This window comes from Theropithecus gelada, chromosome 10, assembly GCF_003255815.1.
Source record: "Theropithecus gelada isolate Dixy chromosome 10, Tgel_1.0, whole genome shotgun sequence".
In the NCBI taxonomy this organism is placed as follows: domain Eukaryota; kingdom Metazoa; phylum Chordata; class Mammalia; order Primates; family Cercopithecidae; genus Theropithecus; species Theropithecus gelada.
Genome location: NC_037678.1, coordinates 33,118,530 through 33,144,097, shown reverse-complemented (window position 1 = coordinate 33,144,097; position 25,568 = coordinate 33,118,530). Strand labels below are relative to the sequence as shown.

The following is a 25,568-nucleotide window of genomic DNA, read 5'->3' as shown; positions in this document are numbered from 1 at the left end:
GCACTTTGGGAGGCCGAGACGGGCGGATCACGAGGTCAGGAGATCGAGACCATCCTGGCTAACACGGTGAAGCCCCGTCTCTACTAAAAATACAAGAACTTAGCCGGGCGTGGCGGCGGGCGCCTGTAGTCCCAGCTACTCGGGAGGCTGAGGCAGGAGAATGGCGTGAACCCGGGAGGCGGAGCTTGCAGTGAGCTGAGATCCGGCCACTGCACTCCAGCCTGGGTGACAGAGCGAGACTCCGTCTCAAAAAAAAAAAAAAAAGAAATAGAAGCAGGGATGTACTTGAAGGGTATGTGTATGTTCATGTGGTTATATTGAATGCTTGGTGCTGGTCGGTAATTTTGAATGCTTCACATGCATTATGCCATTCTCATACACCTAACAGATGCAGGGTTCATCCCTAAGGCTGATTAGCTCATTATGAGTGAGGAGTCTAGAACCAGACTCCCTGAGTTCAAGTCTAACCTCTTCTTTGGCTCCTCATTTATAAAATGAAAATAGTAGGCCGGGCGCGGTGGCTCAAGCCTGTAATCCCAGCACTTTGGGAGGCCGAGACGGGCGGATCACGAGGTCAGGAGATCGAGACCATCCTGGCTAACCCGGTGAAACCCCGTCTCTACTAAAAAAATACAAAAAACTAGCCGGGCGAGGTGGCGGGCGCCTGTAGTCCCAGCTACTCGGGAGGCTGAGGCAGGAGAATGGCGTAAACCCGGGAGGCGGAGCTTGCAGTGAGCTGAGATCCGGTCACTGCACTCCAGCCTGGGCGACAGAGCGAGACTCCGTCTCAAAAAAAAAAAAAAAAAGAAAAAGAAAATAATAACAGCGTCTACCTTACAGGGTTGCTGTGACTATTAAATAATCTAATATCTTCAAACACCGCAAACTATGCCTAGCATAGATAATAAGTATGATCTCTTTATTATTACTCCTGTTCCTACTATTCTTGCTAGCTATTTATTTTTTATTTTATTTTATTTTGTTTTTTTGAGACAGAGTGTCGCTCTGTCGCCCAGGCTGGAGTGCAGTGGCGTGATCTCAGCTCACTGCAAACTCTGCCTCCCGGGTTCATGCCATTCTCCTGCCTCAGCCTCCTGAGTAGCTGGGATTACAGGTGCCCACCACCACACCTGGCTAATTTTTTGCATTTTTAGTAGAGACGGGGTTTCACCGTGTTAGCCAGGATGGTCTTGATCTCCTGACCTCGTGATCTGCCTGCCTCGGCCTCCCAGAGTGCTGGGATTACAGGTCTGAGCCACTGTGCCCGGCCTCTTATTTATTTATGTTTTGAGACAGAGTCTTGTTCTGTTGTCCAGGCTGGAGTGTAATGATGCAGTCATAGCTCCCTGCAGCTTCTAACTCCTGGGCTCAAGTAATGCTTCTGCCTCAGCCTCTTGAGTATCTGGGACCCCAGGTGTGTGCCACCATGCCCAGCTAATTTTTTGTCTTTTTAGTAGAGACAGGGTTTTGATATGTTGGACAGGCAGGTCTCCAAGTGATCTGCCTGCCTTGGCCTCCCAAAGTGCTGGGATTACAGTTCTGAGCCACCACTCCTGGTAGATTTATTATTTTTAACTTGGCAAGTCTGTAAGCCCTTTTTTGTTCCTTTTTTTTCAAGGGGCCAGAGGTAGAGGCCTTTGTCATTTTCTGTGTGTCCAGGGAAGTGTGCAGGATGTATAAGCCATAGATTAGGAGTGGGAGGAAGAGTGTGTGGTGGTTGTGACAAGGGTCCAAAGGAAGGCAGCTTCCGAACTTACTTGAGATTATAAAAATAAATTTAAACCAGGTATCTCTGTGTAATCAAAAGGTTTCTGTAAAACAGAGATGAAGTGTATATGTGTGTATATACTTGTAATTTGAAAAGACATTCAGAATAGTAACTTCTGGGACAGTACAGACTACAAAAATTACAGCATGATAGAACCTTCTTAACTACTAAGAATATAGAAAGGAAAATAAGGCCTGGCATGGTGGCTCACACCTGTAATCCCAGCACTTTGGGAGGCTGAGGCAGGTGGATCACCTGAGGCCAGGAGTTTGAGACCAGCCTGGCCAATATGCCAAAATCCTGTCTCTACTAAAAACACAAAATTTATCTGGGTATGGTGTTGCACATGTGTAATCTCAGCTAGTCGGAAGGCTGAGGCAGAAGAATCACTTGAACACCGGAGGCAGGGGTTGCAGTGAACTGAGATTGCGCCACTGCACTCCACCTGGGTGACAGAGCAAGATTCTGTCTCAAAAAAAAAAAGTCTGGGCTCGGTGGCTCACACCTATAATCCCAGCACTTTGGGAGGCCGAGGCAGGTGGATCACGAGGTCAGGAGATCGAGGCCATCCTGGCTAACAAGGTGAAATTCCGTCTCTACTAAAAAATAGAAAAAATTAGCGGGGCATGGTGGCATGTGCCTGTAGTCCCAGCTACTCAGGAGGCTGAGGCAGGAGAATTACTTGAACTTGGGAGGCAGAGGTTGCGGTGAGCTGAGATCCCGCCACTGCACTCCAGCCTGGGCAACAGAGCAAGACTCCGTCTCCAAAAACAAACAAAAAAAAAAGTAGGGGCCAGGTGTGGTGGCTTATGCCTGTAATCCCCAGCACTTTGGGAGGCTGAGGTGCATGGATCACCCAATGTCAGGAGTTCAAGACCAACTTGGCCAACATGGTGAAAACCCTTCTCTACTAAAAATACAAAAAAACATTACCCGGGCATGGTGGTGGGTGCCTGTAACCCCAGCTACTCGGGAGGCTGAGGCAGGAGAATCACTTGAACCAGGGAGGCAGAGATTGCAGTGAGCTGAGATCACGCTATTGCACTCCAGCCTGGGCAACAAGAGCGAAACTTGTCTCAAAAAAAAAAAGAAAAGGAAAATAATTTATTGTAGAGGAAAGTGGTTTATTAAGAAGTTTGACAGGCACTGGCTTAAAGTAAGATTTTTCTCTTATAGTAATTTTCTTTCTCTCTTAAGGTATCCAAGCCCACCAATGGGCTCTGTCTCAGCACCCAACCTGCCTACAGCAGAAGATAACCTGGAATATGTACGGACTCTGTATGATTTTCCTGGAAATGATGCTGAAGACCTGCCGTTTAAAAAGGGTGAGATCCTAGTGATAATAGAGAAGCCTGAAGAACAGTGGTGGAGTGCCCGGAACAAGGATGGCCGGGTTGGGATGATTCCTGTCCCTTATGTCGAAAAGCTTGTGAGATCCTCACCACACGGAAAGCATGGAAATAGGAATTCCAACAGTTATGGGATCCCAGAACCTGCTCATGCGTACGCTCAACCTCAGACCACAACTCCTCTACCTGCAGTTTCCGGTTCTCCTGGGGCAGCAATCACCCCTTTGCCATCCACACAGAATGGACCTGTCTTTGCGAAAGCAATCCAGAAAAGAGTACCCTGTGCTTATGACAAGACTGCCTTGGCATTAGAGGTAAAATCTGTTCAGACTAGCTTTTTGGGTCCTTTGACATTTGGTTTTAATTTTTAGTTTTAGTTTCTGCTCATTTAAGCTTATATTCATGGAATTAGAGCACTTAGATGATTTTGGGAGATACGCACTGTTAGCATTTCATGTTTATATGTTTTTACAGAGACAAGGTCTCTGTTAAAAAGAGTTGTTTGCCCAGGCTGATCTCGACATCCTGGCCTCAAGCAAATCCTCCTGCCTCAACCTCCCATAGTACTGGGGTGACAGATATGAGCCACCGTGCCCGGCCTGTTATTAGTGTTTCACAGGTTGTTTTCTTCTTTCCTATTCCTTGTTTGTCCCACATTCTCAGCCTCCTTGCTCTTTTTTGTTCCCAAAGCCTAACAGATTTAGTTTTGCAGTCATTGGTTTTTCTTCCAGTAAGGAAAGATAATAATTAAGGAAGACCCATGACCTAGAGGCAAAATCAGCATACAGATACATAGCTACTTGTATGGTTCTGTATTTCTAACATTGGAATCATTTGAGAAATATGAAAATGTCTTAGAATTTCTCTTGAACTTGGTAGAGGAATTAATTTTTTTTGAGACAGAGTCTTGCTCTGTCACCCAGGCTGGAGGGCAGTGGCATGATCTCTGCTCACTGCAAGCTCCGCCTCCCAGGTTCACGCCATCTCCTACCTCAGTCTCCCGAGTAGCTGGGACTACAGGCACCTGTCACCATGCCCAGCTAATTTTTTGTATTTTTAGTAGAGACGGAGTTTCACCGTATTAGCCAGGATGGTCTCGATCTCCTGACCTCGTGATCCACCTGTCTCGGCCTCCCAAAGTGCTGAGATTACAGGCATGAGCCACCGTGCCCGGCCCAGGAATGATTTTTTTTGAGATGGAGTCTCGCTTTGTCACCCAGGCTCCAGCACAGTGGCATGATCTTGGCTCATTGCAACCTCCACCTCCCGGGTTCAAATGATTATCCTGCCTCAGCCTCCTGAGTAGCTGGGATTACAGATGCCTGCCAGCATGCCCATCGAATTTTTGTATTTTTAGTAGAGATGGGGTTTCAACATGTTGGCCAGGCTGGTCTTGAACTCCTGACCTCAGGCGATCTGCCTGCCTTGGCCTCCCAAAGTGCTGGGATTACAGACATGTATGACCACGCCCAGCCATAGAGGAATGATTTTAAAATACATCAGCCCTTGCTTGTTACAGGTTTTTTTTTTTTTTTTTTTTTTTTTGAGACGGAGTCTCGCTCTGTCACACAGGCTGGAGTGCAGTGGCCGGATCTCAGCTCACTGCAAGCTCCGCCTCCCGGGTTTACGCCATTCTCCTGCCTCAGCCTCCCGAGTAGCTGGGACTATAGGCGCCTGCCACCACGCTCGGCTAAGTTTTTGTATTTTTAGTAGAGACGGGGTTTCACCGTGTTAGCCAGGATGGTCTCGATCTCCTGACCTCGTGATCCGCCCATCTCGGCCTCCCAAAGTGCTGGGATTACAGGCTTGAGCCACTGCGCCCGGCCTTTGTTACAGGTTTTGTAAATTAGAATAGCATGATATAGAACTTGAACATTTTAATTACCAAGTCATTTTCTTCTCTTTTTCTTTTTCTTTTCTTTTTTTTTTTTGAGACAGAGTCTTGCTCTGTTGCCTTGTTGCCTAAGCTGGAGTGCAGTGGCGTGATCTTGGCTCACTGCAACCTCCGCCTCCTGAGTTCAAGAGATTTTCCTGCCTCAGCCTCCCGAGTAGCTGGGACTACAGGCACGCACCACTATGCCCGGCTAATTTTTGTATTTTTAGTAGAGACGGGGATTTCACCATGTTGGCCAGGCTGGTCTCGAATTCCTGACCTCAGGTGATCCGCCTGCCTCAGCCTCCCCGAGTGCTGGGATGACAGGCGTGAGCCTCCGCACTCAGCCATGTCATTTTCTCTTAACTAAACATTACTTTTTAAGAAGACTCTTTCTCAGCTGGGCACAGTGGCTCATGCCTGTAATCCCAGCACATTGGGAGAGCGAAGCTGGTGGATAACTTGAGGTCTGGAGTTTGAGACCAGCCTGGCCAACATGATGAAACCCTGTCTCTACCAAAAAATACAAAAATTAGGCAGACGTGGTGGGCACACGCCTGTAGCCTCAGCTACTCAGGAGACTGAGGTGGAACAATTGCTTGAACCTGGGAATTAGAGGTTGCAGTGAGCCGAGATCATGCCACTGCATTTAAGCCTGGGCAATAGGGTGAGACCCTATCTCAAAAAAAGGGGGGAGAATGTTAAGAGAGACCCCAAGTGCAGTTCAGAAGGATGAAGTAAGGGACCCTGTTGCTTCAAAAGAAACAAATCCTGACTCACCAAACAACCCGCCCACAGATAAAAGTTGTCTAGAATTGGTTTGTCCATAGGTCGTCCTCAATGTTTTTTTGTTTTTGTTTGTTTTGTTTTGTTTTGTTTTGAGATGGAGTTTCACTCTTGTTGCCCAGGCTGGAGTGCAATGGCACGATTTTGGCTCACCGCAACCTCCGCCTCCTGGATTCAAGCGATTCTCCTGCCTCAGCCTCCAGAGTAGCTGGGATTACAGGCATGCGCCACCATGCCCAGCTAATTTTTTGTATTTTTAGTCGAGACGAGTTTCTCCATGTTGGTCAGGCTGGTCTCGAACTCCTGACATCAGGTGATCTGCCCGCCTCGGCCTCCCAAAGTGCTGGGATTACAGGTGTGAGCCACAATGCCTGGCCCTCAATTTTTCTTTGGACCAGTAGTAGTATCTGAATGAACTGAACCTGAAGGTTTGTTTCAATGTTTGATTTTTGTCTCCCTTTCATGTTGACTATAAGGAAAGAAGGAGCATCTGAGGCTGTGGTGGGGGTCTGGGACTGAGAGGCTCCAGGTCTGAGGAGGCTGCCTCCACAGATAGGAGTACTGGCTGAGCAGGCCTTCCAGCTTTCTTTCCTTCTTTTTTTTTTTTTTTTTTTTTTGAGATGGAGTCTCATTTGTTGCCTAAGCTGGAGTATACTTGGTATAATCTCGGCTCACTGCAACCTCTGCCTCCTGGGCTCAAGCGATTCTTCTGCCTCAGCTTCTCAAGTAGCTGGGATTACAGGTGCCCGCCACCACACCCGGCTGTTTTTAGTAGAGATGGGGTTTCACTATGTTGGCCAGGCTGGTCTTGAACTCCTGGCCTCTGATCCTCTACCCGCCTCAGCCTCCCAAAGTGCTTGGATTACAGGCGTGAGCCACTGCGCCTGGTCAGGCCTTTCAGCTTTCTCACCCTCACACAGACCGGCCTAGGCACAGGTGCATGCCTCTGGCCTGGTCTACACCTCAGCACCTTAGAATAACATGGGATGCTCTGGGCTGTTAATATGTTGTAGCATGCATTGTGTTTTCAGCCTTTTGAGGCGTTTTCACATCTGTCATAGCATAGGATTGGGGAGCTAGGAGTCAGAGTGGGTGTGACTCGTGTGTATTTGGCAGCTGCTCGTTGAGAACCTTGAAGGTGGAGGCTCCCAATCAGAATTTTAGGTACCTGCCTGTTGACCTCTGGCTCTAGGATTGTGTGTTTTAGAAACCTATATCTAGTGTGCGTGCGTGTGTGCTCATTGGAGTCAGTACTAGGAGGTTGTAGGGAGGAACATCAGGTATTACAGAAGGGATCATTTAGAGCTTGGTGTGTGGGTGGATAGGTAGGTGGCCGAGACAGGTCAGGAGTAGGAGGAAGGAGGCCTAGTTAATGATTGTGTATTTTAAGATAACCTACATACTTTGCCATTACATAGCTCCTAGTCTCTCTGGCCCCAGAGAGAGGTTCTCCACACCTGAGCCTCTTGACACTAACCCAGCCAGCTGAGCTTCAGCAAATGGTTTTTTTCGTGCTTGAATGAGAGAAAGTGTAAATAGGACCTGAGAAATAGACCTTTACCAAATTCCATTTAATGGTATTTCGCTTTCTGTATATTTAAATGAAACTTTAGGTTATAGCATAAGTAAAAAAAACCTTTTTTTTCCTGAGATCAAGTCTCTGTCACTCAGGCTGGAGTGCAGTGGCGTGATCTCCGCTCGCTGCAACCTCCGCCTCATGGGTTTAAGCGATTCTCATGCCTCAGCCTCCTGAGTAGCTGGGGTAAATATTTTTTTGATTGTTACCTTCTAAAACTATTATTAGGATAGTGGTGCCTGTCTGATCTTGTTAACAACAACTCTTGGGACTTTTGCAATTAGGTTACTAGGAAAAGTATTAAAATTAAAATGAGAAACAGACAACTAGGACAAAATGTGCCAATAATTGAAGCTTCATTATTCCCCTAGATAGTATTACAGAGAACAATGATGGCTTAGGTGACTTTATACCTTAAATTATTTTACAAGTTTTTTTTTTTTTAAATAAAACTTGATTTTCAAAAGAGTATTCCTGTAAGTAAAGAGGTATTTCAAAACCAGTCTGTGTTTAGCTATTTTCTTTTCTTGCTGACTTTTCTGTAAGAAGAGAGTTGATCCTGAGATTTGATTTGAAGGGGAATACTTGGTATCTGTAAGGTGAGTAGAGCTTGTGTGATGAGACTAATGTCACTGAATAGCTGTAGATAGGTGAGCATGCTGGGCAAAGGGCAAAAGTGGCAAAAAACAGCCAGGGCAGTAGGCTGTTGCCATATCACGAAGGGCTAAGCTGAGGAGATTAACAGTTTTCTTGCATTGCCTTCATTTGAGTCATGAAACAGCCAGTTTCTCACAACTGACAAGGTCAGGTTTGCAGGCAATTTCTTTTTATTTATTAATTTTAAAATTTAGAGCAAATGCTTGACTCTCATGTAATAATATCATTCTCATTCATTTGCATTCCAGTATGCTTTTCTGACTAAAAAGAAAGGGAAGAAATATCTTAGCAACTTTAGAATTGTACTTAACCCTGGGTACACACACCCCTGAATATTTGTATGAAAATTTGTATTCAAATGTCTAAATGCAGCCTCAGCTGTGCTTTTCCCCCATGGTATGGTATAAGAAAACAGTTGGTGACACAAGCTGGGGATCTGTGGGAACTGAAGTCAGTGGTACAGATCGTGTGGAGGAAAAATAGTTTCCCAGGCTTGCAAGTGAGACTTAAAGTGATTTGGGATGGAATTGATAGAAATCAAGCAGAAAGGTTGTATTGATACCTTAGGTCATTTAGTCTAATCATTTTCCCAGTGCTTTTAGCCCTCTTCAGAGTCTAACTCCATGGCCCTCCAGTCTCAACTCGGACACCTCCAAAAAAACATGACTTCAACAAAAGTTCATTGAGTGCCTATTATGTGACAGGCTGGGAATTTGGGATACAGTAGTGAACAAAACAAAGATGTCTTTCCTGTGGAACGTCTGGAACATAACAGTTTCATGCGGTGGTGTCTCATGTTGTATGGCTCTGGTAGCTGACAAGTCTTGTGTTCTGGCTCTCCACCAGGAGGAAAGAAGCCACAGCCAGTCCCCTTCCTGTGTTTGGCTAGCCCAGTGTGTGGACTTAAGTGCATGGCCCCATAGTTGTCCCTCTTGAGTTTTGTTGTTGTTGTTGGTTTGGTTTTTATTGATCTTGTCATACCATCTGTGTACATCTCTGAATCCTTTTCTTTTTTTTGAGATAAAGTCTTACTGTGTCGCCCAGGCTGGTGTGCAATGGTATGATCTCGGCTCACTGCACCCTCCACCTCACAGGTTCAAGCAATTCTCCTGTCTCAGCCTCCCGAGTAGCTGTGATTACAGGCGTCTGCCAACCACGCCTGGCTAATTTTTGTATTTTTAGTAGAGAAGGGGTTTCACCATGTTGACCAGGCTGGTCTCAAACTCCTAACCTCAAGCAATCCACCTGCCTCAGCCTCCCAAAGTTCTGGGATTATAGGCATAAGCCACCACGCCCAGCCTCTGAATCTTTTAAAATCCTGATGTCATCTAGTGTATTCATTACCCTCCAGTGTCCTAACTGCAGGTTTTGTAAAAGTACCAACCAGATCTTTGTACTAAAGTCCTTCTCTGCTGCAGCCTCTCCAGATCTGCCTCTTATATCTATAAAAAGACAATGAGGCCGGGCGCGGTGGCTCAAGCCTGTAATGCCAGCACTTTGGGAGGCAGAGACGGGCGGATGACGAGGTCAGGAGATCGAGACCATCCTGGCTAACACGGTGAAACCCCGTCTCTACTAAAAAATACAAAAAAAAAAACCTAGCCAGGCGTGGTGGCGGGCGCCTGTAGTCCCAGCTACTTGGGAGGCTGAGGCAGAAGAATGGCGTAAAACTCGGGAGGCGGAGCTTGCAGTGAGCTGAGATCCGGCCACTGCACTTCAGCCTGGGCGACAGAGCGAGACTCCATCTCAAAAAAAAAAAGACAATGAGGTTGATCTGGTGTGACTTGGTGGGCTCATGCTGCTTCCAGATGCTCTACTTCCCATTCTAAATCCTCACAAACCATCTGTTAGCTAATTGCATCCAGAATTTTTTTCTGGGATTCATTTCAAGCTCACTGTTTTACATTTTATGGAATTTGCCATGTTTGTTTTGACAAAAGAACGAGGGAGACTTGACCCTTTCTAAATCTTCTAGTGTCCTATGATGTAATTTCTCTATGACGAGACTAGTCTTGGACTCTTACTCCTGCTTGCTAGTGTATTTGGTCAACTCTTACGTACCTGTCCTTTTCAGCCTGAGAACACCCTTTCATCATCTTTGGTGCTCTTTTTTTTTTTTTTGGCATTTTTTTTCTTAGTGATGCTCAGTTCTTTGAGCTCACCAGCATCCTCAACATTCTTCTCTTCGTTCCTGTACTTGCTCTGTGTCATCTGTGATTGCGTTTTTCTTTTCTTTTTTTTTTTTTTTGAGACGGAGTCTCGCTCTGTCGCCCAGGCTGGAGTGCAGTGGCCGGATCTCAGCTCACTGCAAGCTCCGCCTCCCGGGTTTACGCCATTCTCCTGCCTCAGCCTTCCGAGTAGCTAGGACTACAGGCGCCCGCCACCGCGCCCGGCTATGGTTTTTTGTATTTTTCAGTAGAGACGGGGTTTCACCATGTTAGCCAGGATGGTCTCGATCTCCTGACCTCGTCATCCACCCGTCTCGGCCTCCCAAAGTGCTGGGATTACAGGCTTGAGCCACTGCGCCCGGCCTGTGATTGCGTTTTTATAATTTCTTCTTGGATTGTCTTTGCCCCATTTCAAAACCTGTAGTCGTTTGGATTACATCAGGTCTCTGTGTCTTTTGAATTGGCCTTCCCAAGGGCCCATGTTACAACTTCCGTCACTGAGCTGGAATTATCAGATTCCCACTTTACCAATTGGTTTTGCTTCATTGCTTAGAGTTAAATTTGTATTAGCATTTTCTTCATTGCTGCTTCTACTTGCTGAGGTGAAGTAATCTACAAAGTAAGTTTAGGTTTCGGTAATACTGATTGTACTTTGTAATCTCTTAGGGATCATCATGAGTTCCTCCTACTGGGTAGCCTGCAGTGGTGTTGGGCCTGTATGTATTCATCATGAAACATCTGACTCAGGGGTCCATGCAGCAAGCTTACAGCCTCCCAGTGTAACGGGGCTGCTGTCTCTCACTTCACGTCACGTTCTAGCAACGTGAAGCCTTCTTACCAAGGCTTCTCGGAAAGGCCCACAAGTTAGCATTCACCTTAAGCAAGAATCTCAGGTGTGTTCTACCCATGTCGTGGTGGTGTGTGTGGATGTCTGGTGCCCGAGGAATCATTTCCACTCGCCTCCTTGGACCTTTCTTTCGTCAGGACTGGCCAGGATCCTCTTCCACCCTTCTGTCTTTGACATTGTGTCAGTTGTCCTTCACAGCATCTCAGCTTTATTTCTTCGGTACCAAAAGTGCTTTTTTCCCTTGATTATAATACCATGCAAACATAGGAATCTTCAGAAAGTCCTTTAGAATTTTAGAAGATTCTCCTATTTAAAAATATATACATATATGTGTTTGTGTGTGTGTGTGTGTATATATATATATATATATTTTTTTTTTTGAGATGGAGTCTTGCTCTGTCACCCAGGCTGGAGTGCAGTGGCGCGATCTCAGCTCACTGCAACCTCTCCTTCCCGGGTTCAAGCAGTTCTCTGCCTCAGCCTCCCAAGCAGCTGGGATTACAGGTGGCCGCCACCAGGCTGGGCTAGTTTTTGTATTTTTAGTAGAGATGGGGTTTCACTGTCTTGGCCAGGCTGGTCTTGAACTCCTGACCTCATGAGCCACTGTGCCCAGCCCAGAAAAAAAAAAATTTATTTATTTATTTATTTATTTATTTGAGATGGAGTCTTGCTCTGTTGCCCAGGCTGGAGTGCAGTGGTGCGATCTCGGCTCACTGCAAGCTCCGCCTCCTGGGTTCATGCCATTCTCTTGCCTCAGCCTCCCAGAGTAGCTGGGACTACAGGTGCCCGCCACCACGTCCGGCTAATGATTTGTATTTTTAGTAGAGACAGAGTTTCACCGTGTTAGCCAGGATGGTCTCAATCTCCTGACCTCGTGATCCACCTGCCTCGGCCTCCCAAAGTGCTGGGATTACAGGTGTGAGCCACCACGCCCAGCTGAAAAAAAAATTTTTTAAAGGTTTTTGTTCCTCTTTCCTAATGTGTAAATTAAGTGAGAATGCCATGGAATTGGGGCCCTGGTGTGGTTCAGGCAGGGCCTGTCCCATCCTGGTCATTATGCTGACCTCTGTTTTCTGTGATAGCTGTTTTCTGATGATAGCTGTTGAGTGAGAAGAACCATCAGCTTAGGGGTTCACAGAAGTTTATTCTCATTACTGCTCCCCCACTAAGAGCTTGAGGTTTATATAATTTGCCAGCAGTCCACCTTCTGTCTATGAATTTACCTATTCTAGGTATCTGATATAAGTAAAATGATACAATATTTGTCCTTTGGGTCTGAATTATTTCATTTGGTACAATGTTTTCAGAGTTCATCCAGGTTGTAGCATATATCAAAACTTCATTCCTTGTCCCAGCATGGGGTGGCTCACACCTGTAATCCCAGTGCTTTGAGAGGCCAAGGTGGGAAGATCACTGGAGGCAAGGAGTTTGAGACCAGCCTGGGCAACATAGCGAGACTCCATCTATACAAGAAATTAAGATAAATACTTCATTCCTTTAGGGCGAATAATATTCCATTGTTATGTATATATCACGTTTTGTTAATCCATTTATCTCTTGATGGATACTTGAGTTGTTTTCGTTTTTTTTGGCTATAGTGAATAATGCTGCAGTGGACATTGACACACAAATGTTTGAGTTCTTGCTTTCAGTTATTTTGGTTATATATCTCGGAGTGGATTTCTGGGTCAAATGGGTAATTCTGTGTTTAGCTTTTTTTTTTTTTTTTTTTTTCCTTGAGACGGAGTTTTGCTTTGTTGCCCAGGCTGGAGTGTAGTGGCACAATCTCGGCTCACTGCAACCTCTACCTCCTGGATTCAAGCGATTTCTCCTGCCTCAGCCTCCCGAGTAACTGGGATTACAGGTGCACGCCACCACACCCGGCTAATTTTTGTATTTTTTAGTAGAGACAGGGTTTTGCCATGTTAGCCAGGCTTGTCTCAAACTCCTGACCTCAACTGATCCGCCCACTTCAGCCTCCCAAAGTGCCGGGATTATAGGCATGAGCCACAGCACCTGGCCTGTGTTTAGCTTTTTGAGGAACAAACTGTTTTCCATAGCAGCTGTACCATATTCCATTCAACCAGCAGTATGTAAGGGTTCCCTTCTTCACTGCCAAAAAAAAATTCTTCCACATCTTCACCAACACTTATTATTTTCCATATTTTTTATTATAGCCATCCTAGTAGGTGTGATGTGGTATCTCATTGTGGTTTTGATTTGCATGTTCCTAGTGACTGATGTTGAGCATCTTTTCATGTTGGCTGTTGGCAAATCTTTAGAGAAATGTTTTCAAGTTCTTTGCCCATTTTTTAATTGGGTTATTTGGGCATTTTTGTTTGTATTTTATTTTATTTTATTTTATTTATATTTTTTGAGACAGTCTCTGTCGCCCTGGCTGGAGTACAATGGCACGCACGATCTCGGCTCGCTGCAACTTCTGCCTCCCAGATTCAAGCGATTCTCCTGCCTCAGCCTCCCGAGTAGCCAAGATTACAGGCGCTTACCACCATACCTGGCTAATTTTTTGTATTTTTAGTAGAGATGGGGTTTTACCATGTTGGCCTGAACTCCTAAACTCAGGTGATCTGCCTGCCTTGGCCTCTCAAAGTGCCGGGATTACAGGCGTGAGCCACCATGCCTGACCTTAGTTACTGTATTTAGGCTATTGATCCATTTTAAAAATGACTTTTTGTGTACAGTGTGAGGTAAGGTTTCAGAGTCTTTCTTTAAAAAAGTGCTGGAATTACAGGTGTGAGCCACTGTACCTAACCAGTATTAACATCTTAATAATAAGTCTTTCCATCCATTAACACAAATGTTTTTGCATTTATTTAGGTATTTAATAATTTTTGGTATGCAAATCTTTCACCATGGTTAAATGATTCTCGGTTTGTTTTGTTTTGTTTAGATGGAGTCTTGCTTTGTCACCAGGCTGAGGTGCAGTGGCGCAATCTCGGCTTACTGCAACCTCCGCCTCCCGGGTTCAAGCGATTCTCTTGCCTCAGCCTCCCAAGTAGCTGGGACTACAGACATGTGCCACCACGCCCAGCTAATTTTTGTATTTTTAGTTTCACCATGTTGACCAGGATGGTCTCGATCTCTTGACCTTGTGATCTGCCCGTCTTGGCCTCCTAAAGTGCTGGGATTACAGGCTTGAGTCACCACACCCAGCCTATTCTTGGATATTTTTATTTTAGATGCTATTGTAAATGGAATCACCTTTTTTTTTTTTTTCTTTTGAGACAGAGTCTCGCACCGTTGCCCAGGCTGGAGTGCAGGGGCACGATTCTTGTGCCTCAGCCTCCTGAGTAGCTGGGACTACAGGTGCCTGCCACCACTCCCAGATAACTTTTTTTTTTTTTTTGGTATTTTAGTAGAATTGGGGTTTTACCATGTTGCCCAGGATGGTCTCGAACACCTGAGCTCTGGCAATCTGCCCTCCTTGGCCTCCCAAAGTGCTAGGATTCAGGCATGAGCCACTGTGCCCCGCCTGGAATTGCTTTCTTAATTATTCATTACCAATATATAAGACACAACTGATATCTATGTGTTGATCTTGTACCCTGCAACTTTGCTGAATTTGTATCTTTTCTTGTGGAATCTGTGAACTTTTTTGTATATATGATCGTGTCTTGACTTCTTCCTTTTCAAAGCCCATATACTCTTGTACCACGGCATACTGGCCTGTGGTATCTTTAGCCATGCCATCTACCCTTCCCAAATAAAATCTCTGTTAACCAGTAAACAGCCCTCTTGAATCAAGTTACTACTCTGAAGGATAGTGGTAATTTTAAGGAAGAGACCGAGTCTTCAGTATTAAAACCCTATTAGATAGCATTCAGTTGTGGGCTTGAGCACATGAGATTACTTGACTGCTACCCAGGGCACACAGACAGGGAGCCTAGCCCTCTAAAGCCTCTATCTCTCTGGCTACTCTGATTCGGGTGCAGGTGCACAGTGAACATAGGGGCAGGCAGTGGACCCATGCAGCTCCGTGAGGGTCAGGGGTGTTTGTCTCCTTTGTGTCCCCTCTCGTATCTCTCCAGAGCCTACACATAGATCTTCAGTATTTGTTGAATGACTACAGGAATAAAAGCCACAGAGAGCAGGATGATACCTGTCTGGTGATTATAGTACATGGACTTTGTTTTGTTTTAGCAATTTTGGGGGCTATAAGCGCCTTTGAGAATCCAGTGAAAGTTGTGCAGTCTTCAGAGAAACAACATACATTCATGCATTTGCATACAACTTGGCGGGATGTTCTTTGGTCATGGAGACCCATTCACGTCACCCAAGTTAGAATTTATGATTCCGGTGTCACCAGTGTACTCCTGATCTTACTTTTATGTAACCTGAAAGCATGAAATCTCAGAATATCAGTATAGGGAGTGGAGACTGATTATGGAACCAAAAAACTGCTGTGACGACCAGTGCTTGGGCCCTCCAGTGCCTTGACTGCTCTTTGAATCAAGTGCTACATGCCAGTCAGTAGAGTCTTTTCCTGGACAACACTCTGGACAAGTAGGGCTATAGGAAACTATTGCCAGCAGCAAGAGGTACCCTCTTGCTATTTAACTCTTGGTAGACATAAAAGGGCTGACTAGTGTCCCTGGCTTATGTGTTTTAGAGTTAATGTGTCCACTCCCCAGGTGCTAAGTGCGGCCAGCCCCAAAGATAGTATTTTGACAGTACTAATAATGATTAGGATTGTCCTGTTCCATAGGGTGAAAATTAATAAAGATGATGCATTAGGTATGTGCTTCCTCTTAATCTGTTGATAAGGTCAGCCACATCTTCCAGGTGTAGTTTGCCCCTTGAACCAAGTTGGTATCTACCTACATCAAGATTGATCTGCCCTCTGACTGCACTTTCAGGGATCATTTCTATAGTTCATTACTAGAGAAGTTTCTCTGAAGGTGTAGAGCACCAAAAACAACAACAACAACAACAACAAATTGATCTGCCCTCCAGAGTGAGTGCTTCTTTGAACTGGATCCGTGTACCATGAACCCAGAGGAAGAATAGGGAGTGATGAGGGAAACAGCAAGGTGACTGCCAAGCTACCAACCATTTTAGGATCTCAGCACAAGCACTGTTCAGTAGAGCCATGGAAGAAGCTGGTCCATAGCCAGGCCTGTAACTGGGCAGCAGGCTGCATAACAGCCAGGATGTCTTTTCTGTGTTAAGATAGAAAACAGCATGAGGAATGATGATGGTGTTTTAGCATGTGGAAACTCCTGCAAGGCCACAATGAGGCACTAATGGTCAAGGGGCCACCAGAAGTCTCTCAGCCATTCTCTTCCTAGGCTGCTCTTTGACCTACTTCTGCTGGTCAAGGTTCCCTCTGTCTAAGCAGTAGCTCCTTGATCCTGTGCTCTGCAGCATTGATTTAGTAGTGTTTTTCTGCCACTTGCTGCTTTTATGTGTCTTCTCTCTCTCTCTTTTTTCTTTTTAATAGAAGCTAAGTCTCACTATGTCACCCAGGCTGGTCTTGAACATGTGGCCTCAAGTGATCCTTCTACCTTGGCTTCCCAAAGTGCTGGGATTATAGGCGTGAGCCACTGCGCCTGGCTACACCAAGTGCAGTGACATGATCTTGGTTCACTGCAACCTCCACCTCCCAGGTTCAAGTGATTCTCCTGCCTCAGCCTTCTGAGTAGTTGGGATTACAGACATCTACCACCACACCTGGCTGATTTTTGTATTTTTTAGTAGAGATGTGGTTTTGCCATGTTGGCCATGCTGGTCTCGAACTTCTGACCTCAGGTGATCCACCTGCCTCGGCCTCCCAAAGTGTTGGGATTACAGATGTGAGCCATTGCGCCCAGCCTTTTTCTTTTTCTTTTCTTGAGACAAGGTCTCGCTCTGTCACCCAGGCTAGAGTGCAGTGGCATGATCACAGCTTACTGCAACCCTGCAACCTCTGCCTCCTGCGCTTAAGCGATCTTCCCACCTCATCCTCCCAAGTAGCTGGGACTGCAGGTGCATGCCGCCATGCCTGGCTCATTTTTGTATTTTAGAGACAGGGTTTCACTGTGTTGCCCAGGCTGGTCTTGAACTCCTGGGCTTAAGTGATCCACCCGCCTCAGCCTCCCAAAGTGCTGGGATTACAGGTGTAAGCCACTGCGCCCAGCCACTTCGTGTTTTTTACACTATGTTATTATCTAACAAAAATTCATCGTGTATCCCACTTAAAAGACAAGTTTTTTGAGGATACGAACTGACCTGCCCATTTTCCATGGAATAGATGTTCAGTAAATTTTATTTAATTGTTTAGGTAGGATCATGTAGAAAGTACCCTGTTAAAGACCGCCAGACTCACAAGTTTATTGGAAGGTATGAGGTGTGAGTGTTCTTGGTAGCTTTCAGTCCCTAGCCTCCTCATCTCCATCTTCCCATTGTCTTCCTTGGCTGCTTAGTATCCATCACAGTAATTTATTAGACCCCGTTTTCAGCCTGTTCCTCGTTGGTTTTGAGAGGACCCTTGTTGGTCACAAGGTTGGAAATCCTCTGATACATACAGTGCTGTGCTTCTCAGTGCTAATTCCAGCTCTTCCCTTCGTGCATCCAAAGGGTATGATCATTAGAGGGGGCGTGGGGCTGGGTTCTACTCAGGAATCTCTACTCAAGTAACAATCATTTGATTACTGTAAGACCCTTTCAAAGTTGGAAGGAAACTGAGACTTGGAGAACTTAAGCAGTTTGCTACAGTCATGTAGTTTCTAAAAGTGGCAGAACCAGGACATTTGTTTGGTGTCCTGCATGTTCCAGAGTTCATGGCATGGACCACTGGACTGTGCCACCTTGTGCCTGTTTTTATTTTGAGATGTAGTCTTGCTGTGTTGCACAGGCTGGTCTCAAACTCCTGGGCTCAAGCAATCCTCTCACCTCAGCCTGCCAAGTACCTGGAACTACAGGCACGCACCACTATGCCTGGTTCTGTATGTGTTTAAGCAGACGAAAGCTTATTTCTTATTGTCTTAGATCTTAGGTGTGTCTTATATTCAAGTAGTGTTTTTATGGACCTGAGTACACAAAATAGAATCTTAGATTAGTGCTCTGCTGAACAGAGAGCACAATGTCTACAATGGCTACCACCTGAAGGTCTTTTTTAAAAATACACCTTTTTGTGTGATTTGACTTTAACCATTCTCAGAATCATGTGTTCATTTCTATCCTGTTGGGGTTAGTAGCCAAAATAGAGGGTTGGTTTGGGGAGGAGCCGCTTTGTGCTCAAAAGCTGTTTGTGCGTGTGTGTGTTTTTGTTTTTTTGAGACAGGGTCTCACTCAATTGCCCAGTCTGGAGTGCCATAGAACGATCACGGCTCACTGCAGCCTCAGCCTCATGGGCTCAAGCCATCCTCTCACTTCAGCCTCCTGAGTAGCTGGGACTAGAGTCATGTACCACTACACCCGGCTAATTTTTCTATTTTTTAGAAGAGATGAGGTTTCACCATGTTGCCCAGGCTGGTCTCGAACTCGTGACCTCAGGTAATCCCAGGAGTTCAAGGTACAATGAGCTGTGATCGTGCCACCGCATTCCAGCCTGGGTGACAGACCCTGTCTATAAAAAATAAAAAATTAATGTGCATGGTGGTGCACGCCTGTAGTCACAGCTATTCAAGAGGTGGTGGTGGAAGGATCACTTGAGCCCAGGTGTTAGAGGTTACATTGAGTAGTGATCTCACCACTACACTCCAGCATGGCTAACAGAGTGAGACTGTGTGTCTAAATAATAATGTATGGGCCCTTTGGAGAAGGTAGTGTTTGTGATTTAATGTAAACTGTCTTTTTCTTGTTGCAGAGAAATGCTAACTTTGTCTTCTTCATCCGTACAGGTTGGTGACATTGTGAAAGTCACAAGGATGAATATAAATGGCCAGTGGGAAGGCGAGGTGAATGGGCGCAAAGGGCTTTTTCCCTTTACGCATGTCAAAATCTTTGACCCTCAAAACCCAGATGAAAACGAGTGATTGCCGTTGCCCCGTTTCCTGCTGCTTTGTTGTTCTGCCTGTCCTAGTCTCCTTTGAAGTGGGAAAGCATTCTCTCTCATAGGCAAGTCACACTGCATTGCCGAAGTCCAGCTTTCTGCAGAGTGGCAGTCGCACACACATTTGGAATGCACACAGCGACTGCCTCCTGACGTTTGTATCATAGTCGTATTGTCAAAGAGTAGCCGATTTTAGAGTTCTTTTGGATCATAAACTGGAAATACTGATGGAAGCACACAAGTGGAGAGAAGTTGACGAGGAAAGGGTCTTCCTTCTCATCGCTGCCTGTTTGTACATGGGACTGATTCTGTCGTGTTCACCAGAGAAAGCCTGAGGCCATGGCGAGATACTGCATGTTTGCTGTTCCACAAAGCAGTGGCTCAGCTGCCATCTTGCTTTTCTTTGGACAACAGGAACTGAACCTTAAGGAAGAGAGAATTCTGTCCTAAAACTCCAAAATCCGGCTTTTCTTTTTCTTTTGGTTTGGTTTGGTTTTGGAAAACTAACTAATTAGACTTGTGTGGGGTTTTTTTGTTTTGTTTTGTTTTGTTTTTTGTTTTTTTGAGACGGAGTCTCGCTCCATCACCCAGGCTGGGGTGCAGTGGCGCAATCTTGCCTCCCTGCAGTTTCCGCCTCCCGAGTTCAAGCAATTCTCCTGCCTCAGCCTCCCGAGTAGCTGGGATTACAGGCGCGCACACCACGCCCAACTAATTTTTGTATTTTTAGTAGAGACGGGGTTTCATCATGTTGGCCAGGCTGGTGTCGAACTCCTGACTTCAGGTGATCCACCCGCCTCAGTCCCCCAACGTGCTGGTATTATAGCCATGAGCCACTGCGCCTGGCCTAGACTTGTGTGTTCTAAACAGGTTAAGTAGCAGGTTGGGTTTTTATGATAGTGCAAGGAATGACACATGCCTCTGAGCTTCTAAACTGAAGCTGCTGTAACTAAAGGAATCTGAAAAGAACAACCCTGAAGCAGAGGCCTTTATTGTCTTGGTTGCCAGTAGTAGTTTGTTTTGCCATGTAGCAGAAAACACACAAAATAATGCAGCTGTGGTGTGCCATGCTATGTGCACAGCCCCTTGGATTACTTTGTTTTAAAAAGCATCAGAGTTGGGGGGTACTTTAGGGAAACCTTTGCTTACCTTGTTTGCTAGTGATAAGAGCAGTGGGTTGGAGGGCAGTTGGCCAGTTTTCTGTTCAGCTTTTCAGTGAATGTACCCCTTTAAGGTTAAGACTTAAATTCCCCTAAAAAGTGGGGTTGTTCATAGAATCATTGGACTCATTAATGAATCATTAAATTCCACTCACTGAAGCCCAGACCTCCGTACCCAGGCCCAGTCTCACCAGGCTGCCAGAGAAAGTTGGTGCTGCTGATACTGGTCTCACAGTCTAAGTAAGTGTCTGATGCTCCCAAGCAGTGGAAATGCAGGCTCTGGAAATTGGTTAATGTATTTGATGTCTTAGTGTTTTAGTGACTAGGGAGACCATTAACCAGTTTATCATTAACCACTTATCAGTGTAATGATGTTAAAGCATTTCCCTGTTAGCTAAAAGAGGCCTGTTCATACAAGCCAGCTGGTATATACGTGTGGTTCATCCGTCATCTGCTGCTCATGGCAGACTAGAATTCTGGGAACCCTGTGTAATTCAGTCTGTTCTCCCTTCTGGGCCCTGGTAAAGACAAGCCTCAGCTTATAGTGAACACAGCAGACCTAGAAATGTAGCAACAGCCTAATGAGTAACTGTCATTTACTGAGTATCTGCTGTGACTGTGGCCCTGTCTGGAGGTTCCTAGGTTTTGAGATTTAGAACAATGCCTTCTGGAGACAGAACCAGCAAAACAACCGTTTTTCAATTTTTCTTTAAATCAGTATTCCATTAGGCAGATTAACTGCCATATTCATGAATCTTGAGAGTGTTCCCTGTGACAGAATTAATGGTCAGTTGGGAAAACTATCACCATGGCTTCCCATCTGTGGTTCTCCTCTAAAATTCTTAGAGATTAGCCCTTCCTTGCCAGTGAGAATGGTGGCCGCCTCCTGCTCTGCATGGTCTGCGGCAGTTGCCGCTTCTGGTTAGGTGTGTCAGGTTGGCTTATTTTGGGCTCAGGCCTGGCGTAGCACCCACAAGTGGCAGATATATCACAGAGTCCCCAAACTCTGCCTAGAAATAGTGTTTGCCCTTTAGCCAGTGACCTGGTTCATCCCTGCCCAAGTTGAACCCTGAGTGGAGTTTCCAGCAGAGGGATGAATGTGCCCTGTTCAAGGAGGGCACAGACCCTTAAGCCTTTTTCAACCAGATTTAGCTGAAGGACTTGACACCTTTGAATTACAGCAGTTGACTTAGAGCGCAAGAAGTCTATGGCCATTTTGGAAAGCAAGGTTTCCTTTCAGCCCTGTCTACTGACCAATACCCCGACTCACCTTGTGTGGCGCACTTCAGAATCAGATATACCTAGAGTATACCTGTGGTTTGGTTTTATAATTAATCAGCTCATTACTTCAGCCCATGAAAATGGCATCCAGGGCTGTCAGGAGATTCAGAGCTCAAAACAAGGCAAGCTTGAGTTTTGCACTCCTGATATGTGCCAAAAGTAAAACTTTTTGACTTACAACCTTGTCAGTTTTTTAAATCAGGCAGGGATATTCTCTTTTTCACACTAAACATATGAAGGCAGCACCCCTGCCTCAGCTCAGCTTCGTGCCTGGGTTCCCCACTGGTCTGGGAAGACAGTTGTGCTCCATAGAGCAGTGCAAATCTGACCTAGAGGGTGGGTGTTCATAACTGCTACTTGCTCTGCTCTACCATGTTTTAAGAAATATTTGGATGTTAAATTAACTCACTATGGTTTTTCACCTGGGAAGGAAACAAATTACATACTAGAGGGCATTGACTGTTTGGTTATAAACTTGTGTATCCTGGGAAGGACCTGCGGTACAGGAGTCAGCCATGTCTGTGCTGTGTGGAACCACCTGACGACATGGTTAACGAGGAAGATGATGTGTTGACCGGCTGCCGTTTGAGGACTTTGGTCACCCAGACTAGACACCTTCTGTGCTCATGTTTGGAAAGCTGAAAGGGAAGGACAGCTGTGCCCTCCTGGGAGCTCACGTGTCCCTGGCACTGTGCTAGCTTTCCTTTACAGCTGTTTACAGACAAGGCAGGCCTGAGGAGGATGGCCACTGCTCTTGTGATGTTTGCTCAGAGGAATATGAACATTTTATTTTTGAAAAGGGATGATGTGGTTTTGTGCCAGGTGTTTATAATTTAATCCTTTAATATTATGGTTATTAACCTCTTAAACGTGAAAGAATTCTTGATTGTTTTAACACAGTACCTAAGACTAATGCTTTCTGTGGACACCACTGAGCTCTGCCTCAACTCCACCCTCTGGGACCGGAGAACTATGCCCCTGGAAACTGCTGTCAGTGTGGACACTGTGCTGGTTCTATTTTCTAAAGGAGTAGAAAGACAGGTCTCTGAGACAGGATCGTTGTCCCTACAGGAGGAACAGTGGCCTTGCTTCTTAGACGGTCTTCACTGTGTGTTTTAAAACAAAAACAACAACAACACCGTAAAACTCTTTTGACCTGTAATTTAAAGATCATAAACTTCAGGCAATAATATTTTCTGTGTAAGCTTTTAAAATTATTTTTGGGGATCATAGCTTGTTTTATTTTGTGCTATAAAATTAACAGTATTAAATGACTTATATTCTTAGAACACATCGAGTGTCTTTTCTTAACAGATTAGTGCCTTTTTATTTTTGTATTCCGTTTTACGTTACTGGTCCCAGCATCAAAACCCTTGTTTCCATGGCCTGTTTGTATATTGTCTCAATAAAACTTGCATCAGCCGGTGGTGGCGGCAGCTTCGGTGTTTCAGTGTCTCCTCAGTCAGCCCCCACTAGCCTCCTGGCAGTTGAGCAGTGGTGAAATCTCTGATGCTCCTCAGTGACCCCTTAGTGCTGCTGCTGACCAAGAGCTAGAATGAAGTCTTGGCATCCGCCCATTCCAACACTCGGGCACCCAGAGGAGACCACTTGGGGTCTCCCTCCAAAAGAGAAAAAATCTGGCTCCCAGAGTGTCTGCCTTGTAGGTACTGTACGGGAGCCTAGTGTTTGGCCTTTTTGAGCATGGGGCAATAGTTCCCACAGGTTGCACCACCACAGAGAACTTGGATTTTTTTCCTTCTAGGCACCCATATCTGAGGCTTCTAGTAAATATTTCTTCAGCTTGAGCTAACCAGGGTTGAATGGTTTCAAGCAGAAGTCATGGGAAGTGAGCAGCCTCATCGCAGGTCAGGGCATGATACCTATGCGGCTTTCTTGAATCCTTTTCTGTTTTTGGCTGTACGTGGTTCTCCTGATGAACTTTGGGAGACCTCCAAATGGATTGGCTTGAGGTGTTGGGAGGCCCACTGACACCCCCTCAGCCAGGGCCTTGTCTCTCCTACTCCCAGCTCTCAGTACATTTTATCTTTGACTTCACTTGTACTCTATTCCCATAACTGTTTGTGTATTGAGAGGTGCATATTTTCTTGTAAAACCTCAGGAAGCCTTTTTTAAAATTATGGCTGGGTGTGGTGGCTCATGCCTGTAATCCGAGCACTTTGGGAGGCCAAGGTGGGCAGATCTGGAGTTCAGGACCAGCCTGGCCAACATGGTGAAATCTCATCTCGCCAAAAAATATAAAAATTAGCCAGGCGTGGTGATGCACGCCTGTAGTCCCAACTACTGTGCAGGGAGGACCACGGTGGGAAGATCTTTTGAGCTTGGGAGGCAGAGGTTGCAGTGAGCAGACATACCACTGCACTCCAGCCTGGGTGACAGAGGGAGATCCTTTCCCCACCGCCCCCTGAGACAGTCTTGCTCTGTCGCCCAGAGCTGGAATGCAATGGTGGGACCTCAGCTCACTGCAACCTCTGCCTCCCAGGTTCAAGCAGTTGTGCCTCAGCCTCTCCTGAGTAGTTGGGATTACGGGCGTGTGCCACCACGCCCAGCTAATTTTTGTGTTTTTAATAGAGACAGGGTTTCACCATGTTGGCCAGGCTGGTCTCGAACTCCTGACCTCAGGTGATCCACCCGCCCCAGCCTTCCAAAGTGCTGAAATTACAGGCATGAGCCACCGCGCCCAGCCAAGACCCTGTCTTAAGAATAAATTTACTGGCCGGGCGCGGTGGCTCAAGCCTGTAATCCCAGCACTTTGGGAGGCCGAGACGGGCGGATCACAAGGTCAGGAGATCGAGACCATCCTGGCTACCCCGGCGAAACCCCGTCTCTACTAAAAAATACAAAAAACTAGCCGGGCGCGGTGGCGGGCGCCTGTAGTCCCAGCTACTCGGGAGGCTGAGGCAGGAGAATGGCGTAAACCCGGGAGGCGGAGCTTGCAGTGAGCTGAAATCCGGCCACTGCACTCCAGCCTGGGCGAGACTCCGTCTCAAAAAAAAAAAAAAAAAAAAAAAAGAATAAATTTACCAGCACTTTGGGAGGCTGAGGCAGGTGGATGTCGAGGTCAGGAGTTCAAGACCAGCCTGGCCAAGATGGTGAAACCCCGTCTCTACTAAAAGTACAAAAATAAGCTGGGCATGGTGGCGGGCGCCTGTAATTCCAGCTACTAGGGAGGCTGAGGCAGGAGAATTGCTTGAACCTGGGAGGCGGAGGTTGCAGTGAGCCAAGATCGCACCACTGCACTCCAGCCCCATGGGTGACAGTAAGACTCCATCTCAAAAAAAAATAAGTAAAGTTAAAAATTTATTTGAGACAATGTCTTGCTCAGGCTGGAGTGCAGTGGTAAGATGATAGCTCACCTCCAACTCCTGGGCCCAGGCAATCCTCCCACCTTGGCCTCCTCAGTAGCTGGGATTATAGGCATGAACCTCTGTGCCTGGCCCAGGATATATATTTATATAGAACTATGATGCTAAAATGTCCCTGATTCCTACTTTCAGGTTTCTGCTGAATTTGAGAGAAATCTGCCATGAAATATCAAAACTGTTACATCATTCTGAAAGAAACAATACTTTCCAGATACAACTTTGAAAACTACCTTTAGAGCCTGGTGCAGTGATGTGTTCCTGTAGTCCCAGCTACTCTGGAGGCTGAGGCTGGAGGATTGCTTGAGCCTAGGAGTTCCAGACTGCAGTGAGTTATGACTGTGCCTGTGAACAGCCACTGCATTCCAGCCTGGTCGACATAGTGACCCCTATTGAGACATAGTAACATCTCAATTTTTTTTTTTTTTTTTAAAAACAGTCTCCTCTGCAGTGGCATATTCTCGGCTCACTGCAACCTCCACCTCCCAGGTGGGAGTAGCTGGGATTACAGGCGTGCACCACCATGCCTAGCTACTTTTGTATTTTTAGTAGAGACTGGGTTTCACCATGTTGACCAGGCTGCTATTGAACTCCTGACTTCAGGGGATCTGCCCACCTCGGCCTCCCAAAGTGCTGGGCGTGAGCCACTGCGCACGACCAGCATCTCAATTTTTAAAATAACTAAAAAATAACAAGTTTGAAAAAGTATATCTTGGCCAGGAATGCTGACCTG

At 46.0% G+C, this 25,568-nt stretch overlaps 1 protein-coding gene and 1 pseudogene across 4 annotated transcripts in view; both read left to right on the top strand.

Annotated features, from left to right (window-relative positions):
• CRKL (CRK like proto-oncogene, adaptor protein) overlaps positions 1–22,891 on the top strand; it is a 43,560-nt gene extending 20,669 nt beyond the window's left edge. The window contains exons 2-4 of one of the 4 annotated variants that reach the window (XR_003121447.1): positions 2,966–3,431; positions 18,866–19,082; positions 22,356–22,891. Coding sequence is in view for 2 of the 4 variants with exons in the window: in XM_025398821.1 (XP_025254606.1) it covers positions 2,966–3,431; positions 18,866–19,000 (601 nt within the window). In the remaining 2 variants the exon portion in view is untranslated. Of the gene's footprint in view, positions 1–2,965; positions 3,432–18,865 lie in introns of all 4 variants that reach the window. The other 3 variants (XR_003121446.1, XM_025398821.1, XM_025398823.1) reach the window with 3 other exon arrangements.
• Positions 15,886–15,986, top strand: LOC112633931 (annotated as a pseudogene).
• Positions 22,892–25,568: the final 2,677 nt, after the last annotated feature.